Source organism: Gavia stellata, chromosome 13, assembly GCF_030936135.1.
Source record: "Gavia stellata isolate bGavSte3 chromosome 13, bGavSte3.hap2, whole genome shotgun sequence".
Classification (NCBI taxonomy): Eukaryota; Metazoa; Chordata; class Aves; order Gaviiformes; family Gaviidae; genus Gavia; species Gavia stellata.
This window is the reverse complement of record NC_082606.1, coordinates 1,669,285-1,690,298: the sequence shown is the minus strand read 5'-3', so window position 1 is coordinate 1,690,298 and position 21,014 is coordinate 1,669,285. Positions and strand designations below refer to the sequence as shown.

The following is a 21,014-nucleotide window of genomic DNA, read 5'->3' as shown; positions in this document are numbered from 1 at the left end:
AGCCTGCGTCCGGCGAGGTGCCCGCGCTGAGGCGGCCCCGGGGAGGCTGAAGCCGCCGCCGGGCGTCGTGAGGAGAAGGAGAGACACGGCCTCGGCGCGGGAACCGGTGCACGCCGGGATAGGGGAGGAGTAATGGGGGGGGGGGGGGGGCGCCACGCGGCGGGCGGGCGCAGCGCGCATGCGCCTCGGCCCCTCCCCTCAGCGCCCCCCACCCACCCCGGCGGGGCGGCGGCCCATAAAAACCGGCGGGGCGGGCAGGGCTGCCTGTTGCCGTCGCTTCCTTCCTCTCCGGGATCCGCCCGCCCGCAGCGCCGCCCATGGCCTTCCCGCCGGTGAGGGGGGAGCGGGCGGGACACGTGCCCGCGGTCCCGGCGCCTCACGGAGCCGAGGCGGGAGGGAGGAGAGAGGCGGCGCGCGCGGCCCCTTTAAGGCCGCCCCGTCACGTGGTTTCACACGTTGGCGGCGGAGGTCGGGAGGGGGAAGGGGGGAGCGGCGCTGAGGTGATTTCCCGCCCTTTCGCCGTGTGTGGCGGCGGAGTGGGGCCGCGATCCACCCCCCGAGGCCGGGCCCCGCTGCTGAGTGAAGTCCTGAGGCCCGGCGGCTGCCCCCCCCTCCCCTGCTGAGGGAACCAGGGGCTCTGAGGGAGCTTCACCTCAGGCAACCCATCAACGGAGGGGTGCTGCCTTCAGGAATGAAGCCATTCCCAGAGGAAACCCAGTGGGCCCAGCCTGACCAGCAAGTGGTGCCTGTGGTTGTTCTCATCCCAGGTTATGGGGGAGTGAGGCTGAGCTGGAGGTGCTGAGCTCTGGTTTGTGATGGTGGGGTGCGTTTTGGCTTGAGTGGGAACCCGTGGTCTTGCTTGGTAGCAAGTGGTAGTTCTGAGCACTTCTAAACTCTTTTTTAGCATACAAAGTGAACAGAGCAGTTAGTTTACTCTTAAACCAGGTGACTGCAAGCTCCAGGTAGCAAGACTGGCTTCTGTTGGTGACCCCAGGAGACTTGGTGCCTAATCTGTGTTGTATGGGCAGAGGCAAGAGAGAGTGCCTTCTGAAAAACAAGTTATTTTTTTATCTTTCCATATTCCCCAGCTAAAACCAATTAACACTCGTTGCAGCTGCTTTCATGATAGGCTAACCATGTGTGTTGGCAGCTGGAGGGTTGGTGAGAGGCTCCAGCTAGAGCTGTGCAAAGGATAGGAGCTGTGCTTTCTGAGGAGTTTCAGGATCCCGTTGCTTTGCCGCAGTTTATCTCAACTGGAACAGTCTCCCTAAACCAATTAAAACCTTATTCTGCTTTGATAATGTGCTGAAACAGGCAGCTGTGATACTGCTTGTTTCCAAAACTGCTTGAGCCATTGCTTCAAAAATGTTTTGTTCTAAAAAATGCCAAAAAGTAGGTGCATCAACAGGGAAACTTATTTAAAAACAGGAGTTTTGGCAAAATTAGTAGTGTTCTGAGGTCAATGCTTCCTTATAAAAGAATACCATCAAAATCCCTTCCAGTGTTGATTCCAGCCAGGTGTGTTCAAGACCCTGTCCACACACAGACCCTGGGAGAGCTGCTTAAGCTCAGCCTTGCTGGTGGTGAGAGCTCATGCAGCCTAGCCTAACTCTGTTTGGGGTGAGTGGGATATGTGAGCCTGTTGCTTGGTAGGAATGGTCACACCGATATTATACTTTTTATTGGTGTAGCTGACTTCAGCTTGGGAAACAAGTTACTGGTAAGAAAGGACTTCAAGCTGCCTTAGATCAATGTATGGAGCCATCTTGACTTGATTATGTTGAGACTGATGCCATTTTAACAGCATCTTAAATTCTGGCTCAGGATTCAATGTCCTCTTGGCTATAGCTACAGTCCTGCAAACCCCTTTGGGCATTGGCATAGTGCTGCCCCACTGGTGGGATTTCTACGAAAGACATAAAAGCAAAAGCTGAATTGTAGCTGAGGTGGATGAGCCTTGTCTGCTCCGGAGCGTCCCCAGGAGCTAATGCACGTCTTGGCCACACCGGCAGCCGAGCTGTGTTTAATGACTTCCCTAAGGATTAGGATATCCTAATCCTGTGCCAGCGCTGTTGTGATGCTGGGGGTTCTGCCTAGCCCTGGGATTTCATTATCTGTAGGTTTCCTACTGGCGTGTCTGCTTCAGGCTGTGGCGGTGCCTTCATTTCCACTTACCTCAGACATCTTTGGTGGCTTTTGCCACACAACCGCATGTTGTTGCACCGAGTGAGCTGCTGCAGGTTGTGGATGTCTCTCTGGAGCAGGACCTCCTGCAGGTAAACCGCAGGCTGCAGCCACAGGGTTTGCTTGGGGCTGATGGGATCTGAACTCGAGACCTGACAGCTGCTGTGCTTCGGCTGCCGGCTTCTCGATGCAGAGCCAGCAAACAAAGCTCTGTACCATGGTGGTAAGGCTCATTGGTCATCTTCCTGTTACTCTAAGGGAGTGGAAACTTCATTCTATTTCAAATCAAGCCTGGAGCTCCCTTTCTCATGCTGGTGTGTTTTGTTTGGAGTGCTAGAGGTGTCTGGAGCCTGACCATGCTCTCCTTGAGACCTCGGAGTGTCCTGGGGATGCATCTTCATGCCTGGACATGGGTTCTTGGCTAAGGGTTTAGCTGAGCCAGGGTATGATGGACTGTAGTCCTGTCTGAGATTCACCTTGCTGTGTCTTTGTGTGCGATGCTTCTTAGGTCTGTGTTCCGGATCTACCACAACGATTTAACCTGAAACCTTTCAATGGTTTGCTCTGTGGCACTGTGTGCCTGCTGCAGGGAACTGAATTGCCTTTCTCGTTTGTTTCTGATCTAGGAACATCCCTAGAAACTCTCAGCTCTTAAATGGAGACTAGGTGTCTTCCCAGGTGTCAGGAAGCAGTGTTTGGTTCCTGATGACTTTAAATGACCTGTCAGCTGTATCACACTTCTGTTTTCACTTGTGCATCTGCTGGCTGTGCTGATAAAATGGTGTCCCCTCTGCTGGATTGGGATTGTGTGTCATAGCCGGCAGGGCTGGCTGAGAACGGCTGTTGTTGGCTTGCTAGTTACACCCCAGTGTTTCATACAGTGTGCCAGGTCACTGCTGGGGCCCACAGAAGAAGGACCCACCAGTGCTCCTGGACTGGTGCCTTGGTGAAAGCAGAGCGGATTGCCAGCTGTGAGCCTGAGCTGTAGCTGCAGCTGTGCGGAGGACTTCCAGAGAAGCCTGGACAGGCAGCATGTGTTTAACTATTGCAAAATCCTTCAAGATGGAGCACTGAAAGCTAATCCTAGCGGGGCTCAAGAGTGCTCCTTTGCTTGTCCTGACCTGGGGATGTGAGAGTGGAGCAGGTTCTAGAGGATGCTGCCTCAGGTGTGGTATTTCCCTGTGCTTTGGTATCAACTCTGAGACTAAAGGATATGGGCATATTCTCCAGCTACATGTTTGCAAACTCTTCCCACTGGACTCTCCAAGCTGCTGAATGGTTTGGGCCCTGTGCGCTTTGAAGACCTGCAGAGCTCTTCTCAAAGGAGTATCTCTGGTTTAGGAAGGGGCCTGAGCTTTACCAGGGGAAGGTACAGAGACATGAGCCACTTCCAACTAGGAACTGGATGCAAGCTCCTGTGTCGGGGGTGCTGGCAGTATCTCCAGAATATCCTTGACAGTCTTAAGGTTAAAAGCTCTGTAAGTGGAAGGAGTTCTTGTGGAAATGCTTGGCCATACTCTTGCTGTTTTCTGTTCTTTGTAGCAGGACTGGTGCTGCCAGCTGTGGGAAGCATCAAATGCTAAATGAGCAGGAACGGGTCAGGTGTTTGGTTTGCTGCTCGGGTTTATTTTTGTCTTGCTAGCACAGACTCCTAGGGAAAAGCTTTGCCTCCTGCTGTAAGTGGTTCTTTAGCAGTAACAGGAGTAGAATATGGAGTTTCACACTTGTGCCAAAGCAGCCTGATGCAGCACTTCTTTTTATTAAAGACGACTGGCAATACTTTCTTAAACTGAGCTCCTGTACTCCTCAGCTGCTCTTTATAAAGATGACTTAAAGCTTGCTCTGCCTGTCTCCTCTTGCCTGAAACTCGCTTTGAGCCCTACCTGTTTCACTCCTGGCTTGTAAATGCTCCTGCATTGTGCCCGCAGAGTCCCAGGACCTTATCTGGGGGTGGGCTGAGCCTTTCAATGAGCAAAGATCCCGGACTCCAGTGCTGAATAGATGCTAATGGCCTTAAATGGGCTGAAATCCCGAATCAATTGTTCAGGTCCTGCCTGGAGGCATTGTGCGAGTTGACAGTTCAGTGGCTTATTCCTGCTGCTTCCAGGACAGGGTTTCCTTTGCTTCTAGCTAAATGGTGGTGGTGGTGGGAAGCTCGTGTGTGTGGAAAAACTATCAGATCATGCCCTACGGCAGTAAAACTGCTCGTAACGACAGGGCTGGGGGAGGTGCAAGTCCCGTACTGGGCTGGGCTAAAGTTCCTGTGTCCATGTGAAATTCAGTTCAGACCAGCCTTCTGCCAGTGGCTGCACTCTGGAAGGATCGGTAAGTGATCATTTGAAAGTAAAACCAGCTTGGCGCTTCAGGCTTGCTCGTGGGTGAAGCAGGGGGAGAGATATGGGGGAAGCCAAGCCCACAACTCTTGCAGGAATGCATCCAAAAGGTAGATGTATTAAATGTCTCCTTGACAAGTACAAATGACCCAATTTAGAGCTATAGGCTTTTGTGTGTCTTGGAGTACCAGGGGCTTGTTCACCAGCCTTGCTGCAATTCAGTTCTTTGAATTTAGTTCTAACTCGATTTGCTTAATGGCAAGGATTCTGCTCCGGAGGCCAAGACTGGCGAGGTTGTGCCTTCCTGCTCTTCTCCTTAATGTGTGTCTTAATTGATAACGATACCGTTTGCTCAGCATGTTCAGGAGCAGAGTTTTGCTGCAGTGGCTTTTGGGTGGTGGGAAGACCTGCCCTTGGTCCAAAACTGCTGGTTAGAGATTAAGTTTAGCAGCTTCTAGACTGACAGAGGCTTGAATGTTGTGTGGCTGCACTGAAACAAGCCTAGATGTGAAAGTGCCTTGCAAGGAGAGCTGGGGGAAGCAGCTGTTCTTGCTGGTTTTCTGGACAAGCACCAGGAAGGGTTTGGTCTCTTTCATGCAGAGGAAGCTTTACAAGAGCTCTGGCTTGTGTAGGACGGTCCCAAAACCTTGCTGCTGGTAGATCAGTGCCTGTGGAGGGCCATGCTAAAGCAGAGCTGGTTTGGGGTAACCTCCCTTTGTGGTCAGGAGCTGCTGCCTAAAGGGAAGATCAGGGTTTGGTTCTCTGCCTTTCCAAGGGAGATCATAGGATTTAGGGCTATGTTTGATTAGCTGGGAAGTCATGTTTTTTTCCACAAGCCTGTCTTCTGAAGTGATTGCATGGCTGGTGACTTGAGCCATTCCAAGATGCTGTTAGAGCTCCCAAACATGGCTGGTAAAGTGAGTCTTGCTCTCGTCTGCTGTGGACAGGAGGAGCTACTGTGGTTTCTCATGGTGGCTGCCTTGACCATGAGCATCCCTTTTGTCCCCCAGTGTCAGGAGGCTGATTCTCAGATCTCTGCTTTAGTGTTGTGAGGTGCTGGAGAAAAGCAGCAAGGAGCTCGTGTTGGCAACCAAACTAGTTGGGTGCTGTGGCTATTAGTCTAAAGTTCATCCCAGCCGAGGTGTACTGGTACCTGTTTGTGACTGGAGAAGTCCTGGTCTGATGTGCTGTGCTGACAAATTGCTGACCCGTTTGCTTAACTGTTTCCTTAATGCCAAGAATTGTACTTGAGCGTTGCTAAGACCTGGAGCTAAAGCTAATATGAGTATTGGAGGCTATCCAGACTTCCCACAAAGTGTTGAAAGCCGGGTGGTGTGTACCAGCCTGCTTGACACTAATACTTGTTCTTTTTTACCAGAAAGAAGATACTGGGAGGAGCATAAAGGACTGCTGGGATAGCCCGGATGCCCCTGCACTTTCCACTTGCAGCAATGCAGATATATTCCGCCGAATAAATGCCATGTTGGACAACTCTTTGGATTTCAGTGGAGTCTGCACCACGCCTGTCACAAAAAGCAAACGTGACATCCTGCCAGGTGAGTGTTTGGCTGGGTTCGAGGCAAGCTTGAGGGTCTGGGGCTGGTGGAAGTGGGGAGTTGTCGCGTGGGACCTAGCGAACATGTGGTGGTAATCCTTGGTGGTGTGGTTGTGGGTGCATGCTTGTGAGCAGAGATGCTTGCAGTCAGGATTAATGCTGTTTTGGTACTGGGGGCTTCATTTGTGTGCCTGAAATGGATAATCCAAGTATTCCCCGGCAGTGTGGAGGTGCCTGGGAAGGCTTGCTTAAGCTCCCTGTGGTGCTGTGGATCATTGTGTGGGCAGGATGTGAGCTCTTGCTGCCTGACCTGCCAACTTCTGGTGTAGATTGTTCCAGCAGACTCCTTTAGAGTCCACCTTTCTGGAGACAGGAGTAATCTGTTAGTGCTTAATATAGCTGATCTGCTGCATACATGAAAAATGCAAAAGAATTTTGAATAACCATGTTTGCTACAGGTCAGTTAATCATGTATTTAAGAGCACACTGAAACAGTACATGTAGGTGAAGATTTTCTTGCGAAGCAAGCTTGGGATTATGAAATCAGTGCTGCAAGTTTTGCTTCCTGCATGCTGAGGGGAGTGGGCACATTCTGCTGTCTTGCACTCAGTCGGCCTCAAAACAGAAGGCTCTGTGCCAAAGCAAAGAGTGTTGGGTCCAGTCTCATTTTTCTGTAACTGAAGGACATGCTGTTGTCCCTTTACAGTAGGTGAGATCTGCCAGTAAATGTACCTGCCCAGTGCCTGATGTTCCTCCTGCCAGCGCACTTCTGTGCAGTGGTACTTCTGCCAAGGATTTGGGCACTTGAAGAGATCACTGTTGCTCCTCCAGCCTCTGAATTATAGGGTCAATAAACACTTTGGCTGTTATTGGAAGCAAACTGACCCTCTGGACTTGTCCCAAAACAAAGTGGGAAGTAAAGGGAAAAACCTCACCAGCTGGTGACCTTGCAGGCTGCTGTAGGCAGGGGAGTTTTCTCTGCAGTCACTTGGAGACAGGGTTGTCTTGTGCTCATGGATAATCTGAGTTTTAATCAAATGGGTGTAAAAAAAGCTGCAAATGGGTGTCTGGGCATCCTGTGGGTGTGTTTGATGCTTGTGCAGTGCAACTTTGTTCTGGACCGGCAAAATGACTGCTACCAGATGACTTCCAGTGCAGCTTAATCTCCTGGGTATTTGAAGGGCTTAGCACTGTGGACCAGGGGCTGATCTGTCCATGTGATCCTGTGCTGGCGCTGCAGAAATACCAGAGGAAGCGAATCGTTCATTTTGAGGTACGGATCTATAGCCAGCATTGCTTGAAACGTGCCTAGTAAAACAGTATTGGAGGATATGCTGGCTACTCCTGAGCAGTTGCGTAGTGAATATTAACTAATTCAGGTCAGTGGTGTGGTTAGTGATGCATTTGTAGAGATTTGCTGTTTTACTGAGCTGTTTAGATGTTTTTGACCCTTAGAACAGTGGTAGTCAGTGTTGTATCTGATCTTGATGCACTGGAAGCGCAAGGGAGATACTTAAGTATCTTCCTTTATCTCCTTACATTGAATTCATTAAAGAGTTGTTTCTGGCTGCCTTGTTGAAGTTTTAGCTGTAGCCCTTCATAGTCCATTTATAATTTGAAATGGGGATGTTTCCTAATTAAGTTTCAGCTTACTTGCCAAAGCTAACCTAGTTGATAAAAGAACTATCCCTGCGTACTAGAGCAGATTCATCCTGTGAAGATGTGGGTTAGTTTTAGGTCTGGGCTTAGAGCTGGCACATCAATTTCAATTTGCAGTACTGTCTTCTAGACTTCTAAAGATCATCTCTGAGGGACTGGGGTGTTCACCTGGTGATGAAATGAACTTGCTTACTGACCTGCTGCATGTAAATCTCTGCTTGGTCTGTCAGTTACTGTGGTATTTATTCTGGATGCCTGGAGCAGAGGGTCTTGCCTGGTGTGGAGCTGCTGAGAGGTGGTGCCTTGATTGGAAACTGGGTGAATTTCCCTTCAGTGGTGTTAAACTGCACTTGTATTTCAGGCTATCATTGAGTAACTTCTATGGAAGACCTCTTGTAGGACAAGTACAATGGGACTTGCATGTAAAAAAGGGAGGCTTCCTCTAGCAGACGTTATTTCTGCTGCAGGGCAACCGAAGTTGTGCTTTTTAGGACATCCTAAGCAGCTTTTCTTGTTCCTGACGTAGCAGTTGAGGCTGGTCTCACAAGTAGGCGCTGGCTGCTGGCACAGCCACTTGTGCAGTTTGGGTACCAGGGTGAGGGCCCTGCTCGGCATTGGGTAACCTGACAGGAGGATTTCAGCTTGTATCAAATTCTTTGTGCAGTGGCACAATGCTTGTGATGGCATGAGGAAAGAGGCTTGCTCACTCCCTGAAGGATGCTGGGTGCTGCTGAGCCAGGGCTAGGAAGTGGCTGCCTTGGGTGCCCTCACTGTTTAGGCTAATGGAAACATGTGTTCTCTTTCAGAAGGTGCCTCTGGGCTGTACAAGAGACTGATAATAGAGTACAACCTGAGCTAGCCTGGCCAGGCCAGCAGTTATCAGCTGTAAATTTGTGGATGAGTCAGCATCTGCCAGTGCATCAGCAATTCAGAGTTATTAGTCTACTCCAGTCCCAGCCTTGTTTTGTTAGTGTTGGAGTCAGGACCTCTTGGTAGGTAATGAGGGCCTGAATGCAGCAGTTCTGCAAGCTTCCTTCTTTCTGTCTCTGGATCAGAAAAGTATGTGAGCTGCTTCTGTTTAATGTGTTGCTAATGAGCATCTTCTCCGTGAAGAAGTTGGTGCTGCCAGCAAGGATGTGAATCCTAGGACAGCCATGATCCATGAATGGGGAGGTGCTTTGGCCCTTGTACCCTGGCCTAGGTTGTGGCAGTCTCTTGCAGAAATTCATGCCTGATGGCTGTAAGGCTGAGCAGCTGATCGCTAAAATTCAGAACATAAAGTTGCTAATTGCCCCCTGCATTGGGCAGCTGGTTTAGAGCCCAAAGCAGGCTCTTGGAGCTGTTTGCTGTGCCTTTGAGAGAACAAGATGAGGCTCTGCAGGGTCAGTGTCTTGCCTTTGGTGAGCCTGGCTTCTGGGTAGGTGACCAATGGAGTGGAGAGACCCTCGATCTCATGTGTCTTGTCACTGCTCCAAGTTAAATCACTTCTGAAGAATTCATGAGCCTCTGGTGCTTTTATTCAGTTTACAACTTGCGTATTGTTGTTAGGCTTTGTTATCAGGGAACTTGTAGCTTGGCCAGTCTTAATGAGCCTGGAGATCCACCCTTAATGTAGTACCTATAACAGGTGAACAGACTGTCTTTTTATAACTTAAACTCTTTTGGTTGGGGGGCTTGGGGAAGAGATTTTATTCCAGCAGGGGAAATACTTGTACTTAATCTACTCATGGTCCCTCAAGCTTTTCAGTTGTCTTCCTCAGGTCAAACTAAATTTATCCTGGATTGGGCTTGTGTGTAAGAAGGCCCTTTCAGCATTAAGAGGATTACACGTGGTGGAAAAGGGATGGCAGAGGTTTGTGACCTTTCACTAATGCTATTGGGGAAACACGTGTGGAGACACCTCACTCAGTGCAATGAGGTGTGTGGCAAGACAGTGCTGAGAAGATCAGTACAGCAGCAGTCTGAGCAATGTGAGAGAACAAGCTTATTCAGCAGTCCTGGACCTGACACAGTTGGAGAGTTATCCAGACCTGGGCAGAGCTGCGTGGCAGAAGGGACTGCCACTGGAGATTTAGCTTGCCATACCTGGTGTTAAATCTCTATAAAGATCAGTTTGCAGTTAATGATAATCCTTGGTGAACTTAGTTGCCTTGTCAAAATGATCTGAGTTGTCAGGCCCAGCCTGACCACCACCGCAGTGGTTCATGGGTGCTTGCTCCAGGAGTTTCCCCAAGCCTAGGCTTAGGTCGCTAGCCCAAACCAAAGGGTACAGTGCAGCAGTGTGGTGAAAGCTGTAATTGTAGAACCTGTCCAGTAGCTTCTGGGACAGGATTGTGTGGTGCTTCAAAACACCTGCCTTTCAAGCTGATTCAGGCCTCTCTGAAAGGCAAAACTTCAGCAAGGTTGTGTAGTGCAGACATTAACCTTTAGAGGCTTTTAGTGTGGTGTTGCAGATAGGAGAGAATGTGGCTGTGATAGGGGCAGGAGTCAACATCTCTCACTAACTCAACTCCTGCCAGTGCTGCTGGAGTGCAAGCTGTCCTTGGGCAACCGTTTCACAGGGAATGGGGTTCTCCTCTCCCAAATTTAAAGCTGATCTGTGTGTTCATCGCTGGTCTGAATAAGAATGTGAGCAAAGCCAGTTTCTTAAGGTAGCAGGTGGCTTGTTTGCCAGGTTTTAAAGCTGGGCCTTGCTGGGTGGAAGGTGCTGCTACCAGATTTGGTTAAAAAACAACTAAACCAGCTTTTGAAATCATCAGCCTGTTCTGCAGGCACAACTTCCAGCTTAAGTAGAACAGTGCGTAAAGCTCCCTCTTCTGCCTTTGCATGCCCGTTTACTCACCTGGCTAAGCTGACTGGCTTCAACTGAAGGCAGTGCTGGCTTCAAAGAAATTGATTTAAAAGGACTGTAGGTACCCCAGATGTCTTGGCAGCATTGATTTCCCTTTCATTAAGCTCTGCTCATCTAACTGAGACAAAGAAGGCATTATTTTTGCTATAAGATGACAGTCCATTGTGTGGAGAAATGGGAGATGCTTAAATGACTTGCTGTGCATGGGAGTGGCTTAAGGTGCCAAGTTCAGTGTAAAGGCTGTTAATTGTGGCCCATCAGGTCCTAATGATTCTCAGTGGCTGCTTTATTTAAGGAAAACTGAAGGACAAATGCAAACCCATGCTAGCTGATAACTAAATCGGCTTCCTGTTTGCTCTCAATTGCAGTCAATTAATGACCTCTCACTTGTTTAGCTACCCAAAAAATCCTCTCTGGTACTATGATGTAAATTCATCTGCTCTTCACTGCCCTGCAGCCATGAGGAAACATGGCAGACAGCGCTGGATCTGACCTGATGGCTGGATCTGACCTGATGCTTGTGGTCTTGGATGCGGGGATAAAATGTTGTAGATGCAGAGACCCAAAATGTAGTGCTGCTTGCCTGGAGTGTGTGGGATTAACCGGGTGCCCGAGGCAGAGCAAGGCTGTTAGCAGGAGCTCACCTGGAGCTGGCAGCTGAGAACCATTCTGCTTGCCCCAAGTAAGTGCTCTGTCTGGTACATACATGCAGAATAGGGAAATTCAACACCTGTGCCCCAAAAGAAGTAGGTGCACACCTACTGCCTTAGGTTTTGGCTGTAACATTTCAAGTGTCACATTAAGAGGTCTTTGCTTACATGGATGCAGTGCTTTTCTGTACTGGAAAGTAGCTCTAGTAAATGGGTTTCTTCATCAGATCTGCAAATGGAAGCAGGTCATGGTGCCATGTTCTGTGCAGAGCAGGGACTTGGCCTAGAGCTGTCACACTCTGCAGCGGTCCCAAATTGGATGGTGCTGCTGAAGATCCAGCAGGTTTCCTGTGCTTTTCCTGATGTGCTGTGCTCTGTCATTCAGGTTTTGGTGTGGTAATCCTGTGGCAGTCTCTCACTCTTACTCTTGGAAGAGGTAGGTAGAGCAGCAAGGTGAAGTTGCTGTGCTCTCTTCCTTAGTTTCCCAAATAGTTGCTTGCCAATTGTTCAGGTGTTTGTGGTTATGGGAATATGGCAGACCCCATCTGGCTGTGAAACAGGTCATGCAGCAGCCAATGTCTCCACTTGAGGAATTTTTCAGATTACAGGGAGGATGCTTAGTTCTATATCAGGAAAACATCTTGTAACTGGTAGGTTTATGCCTAACAAGAGTTTTCTAAGCCCCTGATGATCCCCAGTGCACTTAACGAATACAACTGCCTCATCTTCTAAAAGCTTTCACTTGAGACTTGTTTGTCTTGTGTGCAAAATGTACTTGAGAAGCTTAATTTTCAGGGACGCAATTCCCAGTCTTTACAACTGGGGATGTGTAAGGTAAAACAATGCTTCTGCTGTGAGCTGCCTTCCCATTTATGATCTAAAGGCTGCAGAAATGCTGGCCTTGCCTCTTGCTTTTCTGGATTTGGCTTGGAAGTTCAGCATCTGTCAAAGCTCTAGTCCACAAGGTTGCTGCACACAAAGGTGAGTCTGGTTTTGTCCGTGAACAGAGCTTACAGCTGGGTTGTGCTTATCCTTCCCCCGCTTTCTACACTTGGGCCTTGTTTGTTTGTGGAGGGGCTTCCTCTGTACTCAGGTTCTGCTAGAAATTAGCATGTGGGAGCAAAGGAAGACCTCTTCATGGCTGGAGAGGTGGTAGGAGTGGGATCTGGCTTCTTTAGTTCATGGTTGCTTAACCATTCTGTGGCCTTTCTTTGGAATTTCTTAGTTTTCAAGTTAAAAAGCATATTTGCTGGATTTTTAGCTGGCTTTGCAAGTGGCTTAGGTCTGGAAGGCTCAAACATCTGAACATCTTTGCGCTTGGCTGAAGCATTACCTTTCAAAACTAAGTCTGGCACAGAGGGATGCTGCTGCTACGGGACAGGGACTGAATCATGCTCAGCTCTCCCCATACTACCTTAACCCGCCTGCCACAAATTGCCTGTGGATCGCAGCTCCTGGTCCCAGTCCCCGTTTGTCCTCTCCACACAGGCTTAGGCTGTAATTTTCTAAATATTTTCCTATTTCAAATGCCTGGTTGGTGCAGCCACACTGCATACCAGATCAGGGGAATGAGCCAGGCTTAAAACTAACTCCTGGTGGCTTGGTTTTAACTAGATTGGCTTCCCAGCCCAGCTTCCTGTGTGGAAACTCACCTGCCTAAACTGGTATAAGTGGGGAGGGAGTGCTGGGGTGGGGACAAGTGGCTGGGGCTGCAGCTTGTGTAAGCTGTCTGGGCTGGTAGGGTTTAGCTGCAGGTTAAGAGCTGTACTCTGTGGAGATGCTCACCTTTAAGAAGCCTTTGAAATGTCTTAAATGCGATGCTAACATCTGAAGTCTGAAAAATGCAGCTTTCTGTCCAGGTGGTGGTGTGGAAAGCTGTCCAGCCTGTGCTGCGGTACACCCTGGCTCCAGGGATCTCCTGGACAGACAGGAGGATGTCATCCAGGAGAGTTGCTGGCTCCGAGAGCTGCATGGGAGTGTTTTACTAAGGACTTGCTTCTCATGATGCTGTTGAAATCAAACCTAACCTGCTCAGGAGGTGGGAGCTCAGTCTCTCCCAGACGCTTGGGCACGAGCCTGCTGCAGTGTGGCTCCCTCTGCCAGGATGGTTGGCTTCCAGTGGCAACTCCAGGGAAAAATCCAGGTTGGAAAGATTCACGCTGGTTCATGGGGCTTGGAAAAGTCTGCAGTGAAGCATTTGGGCTGGGTTGGGCTGTATCAGGTTGCAAAGTGAAATTATTTAATATTTGGTAGACATTTACTTACTAATAACTTGAGGATATGACTTTCAGTTGATTTTTTGTAGGAAATTAATTCTTCCTGCCCCAGTATCCTATTAGTTTTGTCTGCTGTCAACAATTGATTGCTTCGTAACAAATTTCCAGGCTCTGAATTTGAAAATAACTATTCCAGCAATCCATTTAAATTCTGTTTTTCAAGTTGGTGCTTTTCCTTGATGACCCATATTTATCTTTCAGTGTGGCTGGGAGTGTTAAAGGGGAAGCAGGCTTGTGCTGGCTATTTGCTTTGGATGGGAAAAGATCTAATTAAAAAATGCTGGTTATCTGAGCAAATTCTACTCTGTGCTTCAGCAGTTATACCCGTAACTGAATTGCAGGGAGCTTGTCTTTAATGTAGATTGAAGTCATCAGAGGGAAACATAGATCTCTTGAACTTGAATCTGATTGGGTTCAATTAAACAAAACAGCTTATTTCCTGAAAAATGTAGATAGCTAGGGAAAATGTGGCTGGATGCTGTGAAGTGAGTGCTTCCAGCAGTCCCTGATGAATTTGTTCCCTATTTTCCTTCAGTGGTGGGTTTCATCCAAGATGTTGGATCTGTGTGGGGTTCAGGTTCTGCTGTCTGTTGATGCTCTGTTTGTGTCTATGCTTCCCAGAAGATGAAGCTTGGTGGGAATTAATCTTGATGGTGGCATAAAACCTAGCAAGATCCTGGTCCCCACAGGGAAGGTAGTCTCCTACTGCCAGGGATCTGGGCTAGGGCACAGCACTTCTGCATTTTCATAAATGCAGAAATGTTACATATTCATATGGGCAAGTTATGGTTGCTGTGGGAACGGAGTTGTCTGAGCAATGTGCCTTTATCCTCTCCTCCCTACAGCTGCATTATAAATGTTTTTAGGGCCTGTCCAAAACAAGCAATCTGAAAACTATACTGGAAGAACTAATGCAGTGAAATACCCTGCTGAAGATGCACCATGATGCTTTTGGAGGAATATTTGATGCTGTTACAGGTGCTTGATAGTAATGTGACTGAATTGGCACTACAGCTTGTACTAGTACTACTAGGGGAGTAAAAAAAAAAACCCGGTGGATGCTATCCTGGTGAAGTACTGTGGAGGAGGCTGCAGCTGGGAAGGGGGGAGGCAGCATGTTGCCAGCAGGTACGGTTTTAGCTGGTCTCATCCTGACTGCAGTGTTTCAGCCCCCTCGCTGTAATCTGGGAACACTGGCGCTCCCCAGATCGCTGTGGGGGGGAGGTGAAGGTGAGGATCCCACCTCTGGTGGCGGCAGTGGCCTGTCTCTTGTGTGGGGTACCCACTGATGATGAGGCCTTGACTGGGCTTCCCTAGGTTGTGGGCAACTGAGTGGCACAGGATGTGGGTGTGGAAAAGGAGGCCAGGAACGCTGTCAGGCTGTCTGGGATGGCCGGGGCTGCACATGAGGGATAACGTGACAGGCTGGAGTCACTGCAGCGCCCCGCTGAAGAGCCGGGAGTGGTGTGTGCGAGGTGTACATCTGATGGCACAGTGGGAGGGTGTGGGGGCAGGGGGAGGAGGAGGAGACAGCTGCTGCTGCTTGGTAGCTGGCTTATAAATGCCCTCTGACTCAGATTTTGGGTAACACAGCTGAGCATCTTGTGGTTTCATCAGCCCCCAGATCCCTGCATTAAACTGGAATTCTCAGACTATGAACCTGCTGCGTTTCCTTAGGCTGTTGGCACAGGCTTAAACCGAGGCAAGAATCTGGTGTCTCCAGTACCGTAGGCTTGTGAACACCCTGCAGGGGAGGGGAGGGCTGGGAAAGGAAGGGGGGGGACCAGGCAGGCGGAAGGTAAACAGGCCATGAAAAATTCCTGATGTGAAATGGGTCCTGTGCTTCGGCCGGCCCTCTTCTCCCTGCACCAGTGTGATGTGCCCGCTCGGGCTGGACCCGGGATAATGGGCTTCTCTCCGGGTAGCGGGGGGGTTGAAGGTTACCCTTGTTACTCAGTGGTAAACAATGCAGAGTCAGTGAGGCACAGTGGCCAAGTTGAACCAAATAGATTATGCTAGCAGAATTGCGAAGCTTTGCATTGGGCTCTGAATTGGAGCCAGCAGCTGGAGTCTGTCCAGGGCTAAAGTGTTTTTGGGTTTTGTGGGTGGAGGGAGGCGGGGACAGGAGAGCTGGGTAGCACTAAAACTGTCTGCTCTGTCGCTGCCGCTATCGTCGTTGCTGGGGGGATTGCTGCCTCGAGCCCGTCGTCTGCTGTGCCGTATTGTGGAGCCCTGCTTTTGTGCTGCCTGCCTCCCTTGATTTACTGGAGCTGCACCTCTCTCCTTCTGCCTGCTGTCTTGTCTTTCGGGGGAAATCTTATCCTTTCTTCCTACCTTTATTTTGTAAGAGCTGATGCAGTTCTCTTGCATGGCTGAGTGACGTCACTGTCAGCACAGTAAGCATCAGCAGCCTGGTCACATGCTGACCCAGTCAGTAATGCAGACGGGATAGGAAGGTGGAGGGGCTGGGGGGGTGGGGGGCTGGCTTCTGGACATATGGTAGCCCTCCCTTTTGGGGTGCAACTGCTAGTTGCAGAAGCTGTGGCTTCAGAGCGGCACGAGACCTGGCTCGGGGCTTAACGCTTCGGAAAACTCCTTCTTTAAAAAGAAAAAAGCAGCCCTGAACTCTCAAGCTTCTGTTTGTTCTCAATCTGAGCAGACTTCCAGGACTCTGAAGAAGCAGTGGCAAGCAGGATGCTTTTCCCCACATCCACGCAAGAGTCTTCCCGTGGCCTCCCAGACACCAACGATCTGTGCCTTGGCCTGCAGTCCCTCAACCTGACGGGGTGGGACAGACCCTGGAGCACCCAGGACTCTGATGCTGCAGCACAAACCAGCACACAGTCCGGTGAGTCTGCTGACATGCAGCAACAGTTGTTGGATTCCTCTTATTTTTTGGTTGTTTTAAAGCTAATGCGGAGTGATTTGCTTGTGTAACAGGGTGCTGGGAGTTACTGGTAGGGGCTTCTTGGCCCGTAATGCTTGTGTAATGTGGCAGTTGAGTTGGGGAGGCTGTGGCTGGCTGTGCCACAGCCCCCTCTGCTCTGCTGTCAGTTCACTGCAGACAAGAAGTGCCCAGGCTTATGTTTTTCTCCGTGCTGTAATGCCGGTGGAGGAATAACCTCGCTGAGAGGAGAAATCCCCTTCCTGCGTTTGGAGGGAGTGGGTGGGGGGTGTGGTATCAGGAGGCTGAACATGCCGGGTGGGAGCGAGGCTGAACTTTGCTCCGGCCGCCTGAGAAAATGCCTGGTGGCAGGTAGCTCTGCAGGCAGGGGTGCGCGTGCTTGCAGAGGGACCCCCCTGCCTGACTGCGAACGTCCAGGCAGCACCACTCACTCCTACGCTACAGCAGCGTTGCCGGCTGAACTCTGCCTGTGGGGTGTGGTAGGCGCAGCCAGCACCCGACTAACAACTTCAGCCGGCAGCTCGCAGGCTGGGTGGAAGACTTGGAGGGATCCTTCTCCACTCCCACGTTCAACTAGAAATAGCGGTCTGTGCCTAGCAGTGGGCTGGAGGAGATGCAGTGGAATGGCTTCTTGCGTTAACTCTTTTGGTCCAGCGCAAATCTACGTGATCGGCAGGGTGTGGGCTTGCAGCCACGCGCTGCTGGCTTGCCCTTCCCCCTCAATCCTTTCCAGTCTGGTTTTGCAGCTGGGATCAGATGGGGAGTTTTTGGGGTGCTGGGTGCTTCCCCTGGAGTGATGCAGGGTTCAGTGAACTCTTTCAGAGGCGCTAGCCTTCTCTGTAAAATCTCACGAAGAGAAAGGGGTGCTGTGTGCATGAACTTAATGCATCTCCTCAGCCTGGTGATGGGGCAGAGGGGTAAAACAGGGGGAAGAGTTAATTTCCCAGCCTTTGAGGGCTGTAAAAAAAAAACACAGTTTCACAAATGGTGGTGTGTTCGTTCAAGTATCAGTCCATGGAAAGATCTAGTGCTTTGGCAGAGTTTGTACAAGTTCAGCCTGGTTGCTACAGAAACTCATCTCTTTATAGCAGCACGCTGCTGCTTTGTTAAAAAGGTAGTGCATCTCTGTGCAGACTTGGGTGACACAGGGAGGCCCCAGGCATAAAGTTGGTGCTGACAGGAATGTAGATAGCTTCTGGGGTGGCCTGGGCAGTGTGATTTGCCCACATAGATGTTTGGGGGGGCAAGGGGCTGCTGTCGACTGCCTCTGATGTCCAGGGGATGCTGCCCTCGGGATAGGAAGAGCTTCTGGGACAGCCCTGAATGTTGCTGCATGGGTTGTGAAAAGAAAAAATTGCTCATGGGGAGTAGAGTTTGAAACAGCAGCTTCATCAGCACAGTCACTCTAGTTTCTACATCTAATTTCCACAAGACTTAGTGAGCAGGCTTGCATGGGGGCCCTAGCACAGGCACTTAAGATCTGCTTGCAGTCAGGCTGCAGTAGCTTTATTAAGCCTTGCCCTGCTCCAGCGCATGGTCCTATGGGCTTCCCCTAATGAACCAGGGAATACCACACAGCCAGTATCTGTCCTTCTGTTGCCAGCCAAAACCTTGAAGGAGGAGGGAGAAAGGAAAGTTATTCGTGTGCAGTGGGCTGGACAGGTGCCTTAGAGCTGTGCACTGAGCCCCTCATGGTTGTTAGCAGACTGTGGGGCACTGAACCTGTGTTACAGGATCTTCAGTGTAAAGAGTACACTTAAAGCAGGCAACATCCATGCTGAACAGTTCTGCTGCTGCTAACAACCACAACACCTGGAGCTCAGTGCACAATGGTGCTGCAGAACAAGGGCTGTTGCACACCAAGGCGGATGCTCTGTGCGGATGTCCCAGCCCCTAATCCGCTGTAGCTGTCTCCAGTGCTCTCTTGGCCAGCTTCCTGCCAGGCTGTCTTGGCAGAGGCGTGGATGTCTCTGCAGCGCTCCGGCAGGCAGGCGAGCAGTATTCGCACAAGCCTGTGGCAGGCTTTGCACCTCACGGGTTGGGCAGTGGGGCTAAGTGGACCGTGGTGGTGGTGGGGTTCACTGTCAAGGGTGGAGGGGCTTCTGGTTTCAGGAGGGAGATTAATTTGGAGATTGATTTGAAGGCGCTCCTGGGACCTCCCTGCTCGCACGGGGTGTATCTGGTGTCAGGTGCCCCCGCTGACTGCAGTGCATCGTGCTGGAGCTCCTGCCTGCCGCAGAGGCCTGGGAAGAGCATAGGAAGGATCTAACCCCAGGCACTGCCCAGTGCTTGGGTGATCTGTACCCAGTGAGTGTTTGACAACTTGTGGTAACAGCTGCTGGAAGATGGCACCCAATACTGTCTGGAGAGGCCCGTTTCCTCACTTCTCACTCCTGGTATTCCCCTCAGTATGCAAGGAGGGGATGGCTGGGGTGTAAAACCAGCCCAAATGCAGGTGTGCTCCTTCCACAGAGGAGCCTCTGGCCTTCAGAGGCTGTGCAGAGGGTCTAGTGCCATATGACTTGGGGGTGTTGTGGTCCTGAGATCATGTTCTCCCCCTCAATCTCACACTCCCTTCCCGGGTGTGCAGCAGCTGGGCCAGGAGTACTCAGAGCTGTGGGGATATGGTGTATGCTGGCTGGAGCAGTGAAAGGCTGACATCTGTGCACAGCTGTTGTATTGCTTCAGCCTGCCCACACCTTCCATGTCTGCAGAGCCTCATCTTTTCCTCCTTTATAAGGGCCCTGGAGTGGCAATGTGGAGCTCCGTGGGAGGGGAGATCTTGTAGTTCAGGAGCATCTTCTGAAAGGCTGTGAAATGCACGCCGGGTGGCAGAGGAGTGCTCCTCTGTCTGAAAGCTGTATGGATCTAAGGAGTCGGCAGATGCTGATGCTTCCAGGTGGCCTAGCTGTGCTGTGACAGAGGGAGAACATGGAGAGGATGCTACTGTGTCCAGGTACTCCTGATGCGCAGTGCTGAGGCCTGGGAGGCTGCAGCTGGCCTAGCCCCAAGGGCTGGGGTCTCCATCAGGGTGTCCTGCAAGCAGGTGAGGCTGCATCAGTGCTGGGCTGTCTCTAGGGGCTGGGGAGGGATGATGCTGCCAAGCAGAGCTGTTGTGCCACTGGCGCCCAAGCGTTTGGAAGGTTCCAGCAGTGACTCAGCTGCGCAGACCCACAGGGAGGTGGCTGGAAGGGTAGAAATGCAGAAAACCTAACAATCGGGCTAAAAATATTGCTGATGTGGTCCCCTGCAGTGCCTGTGCTTGAGTACTGATGAGCTGGGACCTCCCCTCCTCTCTGCATAGTCCCTGCCAGTGTGGCGTGTTCTCAGCCCAGGAAGGACCTTTGGCTGCAAACCCTTGTGGTGTCACCTTGTGCTCCCAGAGCAGTGTCACTGTGCAGCTTGGTGCAGTGGGATCAGGTGCCTGCTGCCGGCCGGGGCGTACCGGAGGAGGCCAGAGAGCAGCGAGGCTGGTTTGTACACTCTGATCCTGCCTATGTTCCCTTTCCCAGAGGACCGCTTAACCCCTAGCACCCAGACAAAGTTATTTGTAACGAGTTTTCCTTCTCGGTCCAGTGCTGTGATGCACTGAGGATGTGTGTTTAGCCCTTGAGAGCGTGCCAGATGCGCTGCCAGTCCCTGAGGCTGGTGTCCAGAGAGCCTCTCCGGGAGGCAGCAGCTGCTGCAGGCTTGAGCTGCCTGCATTTATTGGCTGTAGGATTGAACTGCTGTCTCATAGCAGGAAAGGCATCTCAAACCCAGTGCTGCCACTAGATCTGTGAGGCTGAAAATACTTCAGCAAGTCCCAGAAACCTGCTCTGTGGCCTGGGGAGGAGCTTTTGCAGGAAACTGGCCTTGAAAGCTTCCAGTCCTCCCATCCCTAGCTGTGTTTCTTGAGGCAGCATTTCCCATTCTTTAAAGTAGCCTCATAATAGGTGGATGCTTGTGTTAAGTCCTTGGAGTTTATTGCTCTGCAGGGGCAAGGAGGGGTTAAGAGGCAGTGAGATGGGACTGCCCTTGATGGTATCCTTTACCTTCACTGCCCTGTTCCTCAAGGAGCACAAGCAAATGGGGTCTTGATCCAATTTTTGCCTAGAGAACGGGTGACAGCAGTACACAAGCAGATCCATGTGCGGATTTTGGGTCTCCCTGGCTGGTTTCTAGCCTGTATGCCAGCTGCTTGGTCTAGCTGGTCTGTCCTGCCCTACATCGGGAGGCTGAGGCTAATCCTATGTGGGACAGGCAGAGTTGCCCACTGGGAAATCATCCTAAAACCAGTCTGTTAACACTAAGTTTGCAATGCTAACCTGCAAGGACACTTGCAGGAGGATTACTCTTCTTCCAGAGAGGACATCTGCCTCTCCAGGTGAGCCCAGCCTGAGCAGGTGAGCTCTTCCTGATGGTTTTGATGGGCCACCTTGCTGTATCTGCCTCTCTGCTTGGTGTGTGACCCTAAAGTTGCTGGTGCAGCAACAGATTCGAGCTTTTCCTTGGATCTGTTCTTGAGACTGCAGCTCCAGCCTCATCTGTGCTCTCTTCAGGGTGGCTGCTGCTGTCTCATTCTCTAGCCTGCAAGGTTACAGCTCTGCTTGCTGTGGTGC

General features: G+C 50.8%; 1 protein-coding gene across 4 annotated transcripts in view; it reads left to right on the top strand.

Moving 5' to 3' along the window:
- The first annotated feature begins 317 nt into the window (after positions 1 to 317).
- Positions 318 to 21,014, top strand: part of CPEB1 (cytoplasmic polyadenylation element binding protein 1) — a 41,395-nt gene continuing 20,698 nt past the window's right edge. For 3 of the 4 annotated variants that reach the window (XM_059823877.1, XM_059823876.1, XM_059823878.1), the window contains exons 1-3: positions 318 to 332; positions 5,896 to 6,073; positions 16,168 to 16,356. In XM_059823877.1, the coding sequence (XP_059679860.1) occupies positions 318 to 332; positions 5,896 to 6,073; positions 16,168 to 16,356 (382 nt within the window). Of the gene's footprint in view, positions 333 to 5,895; positions 6,074 to 16,167; positions 16,357 to 21,014 lie in introns of those variants that run through there. The other variant, XM_059823879.1, reaches the window with a different exon arrangement.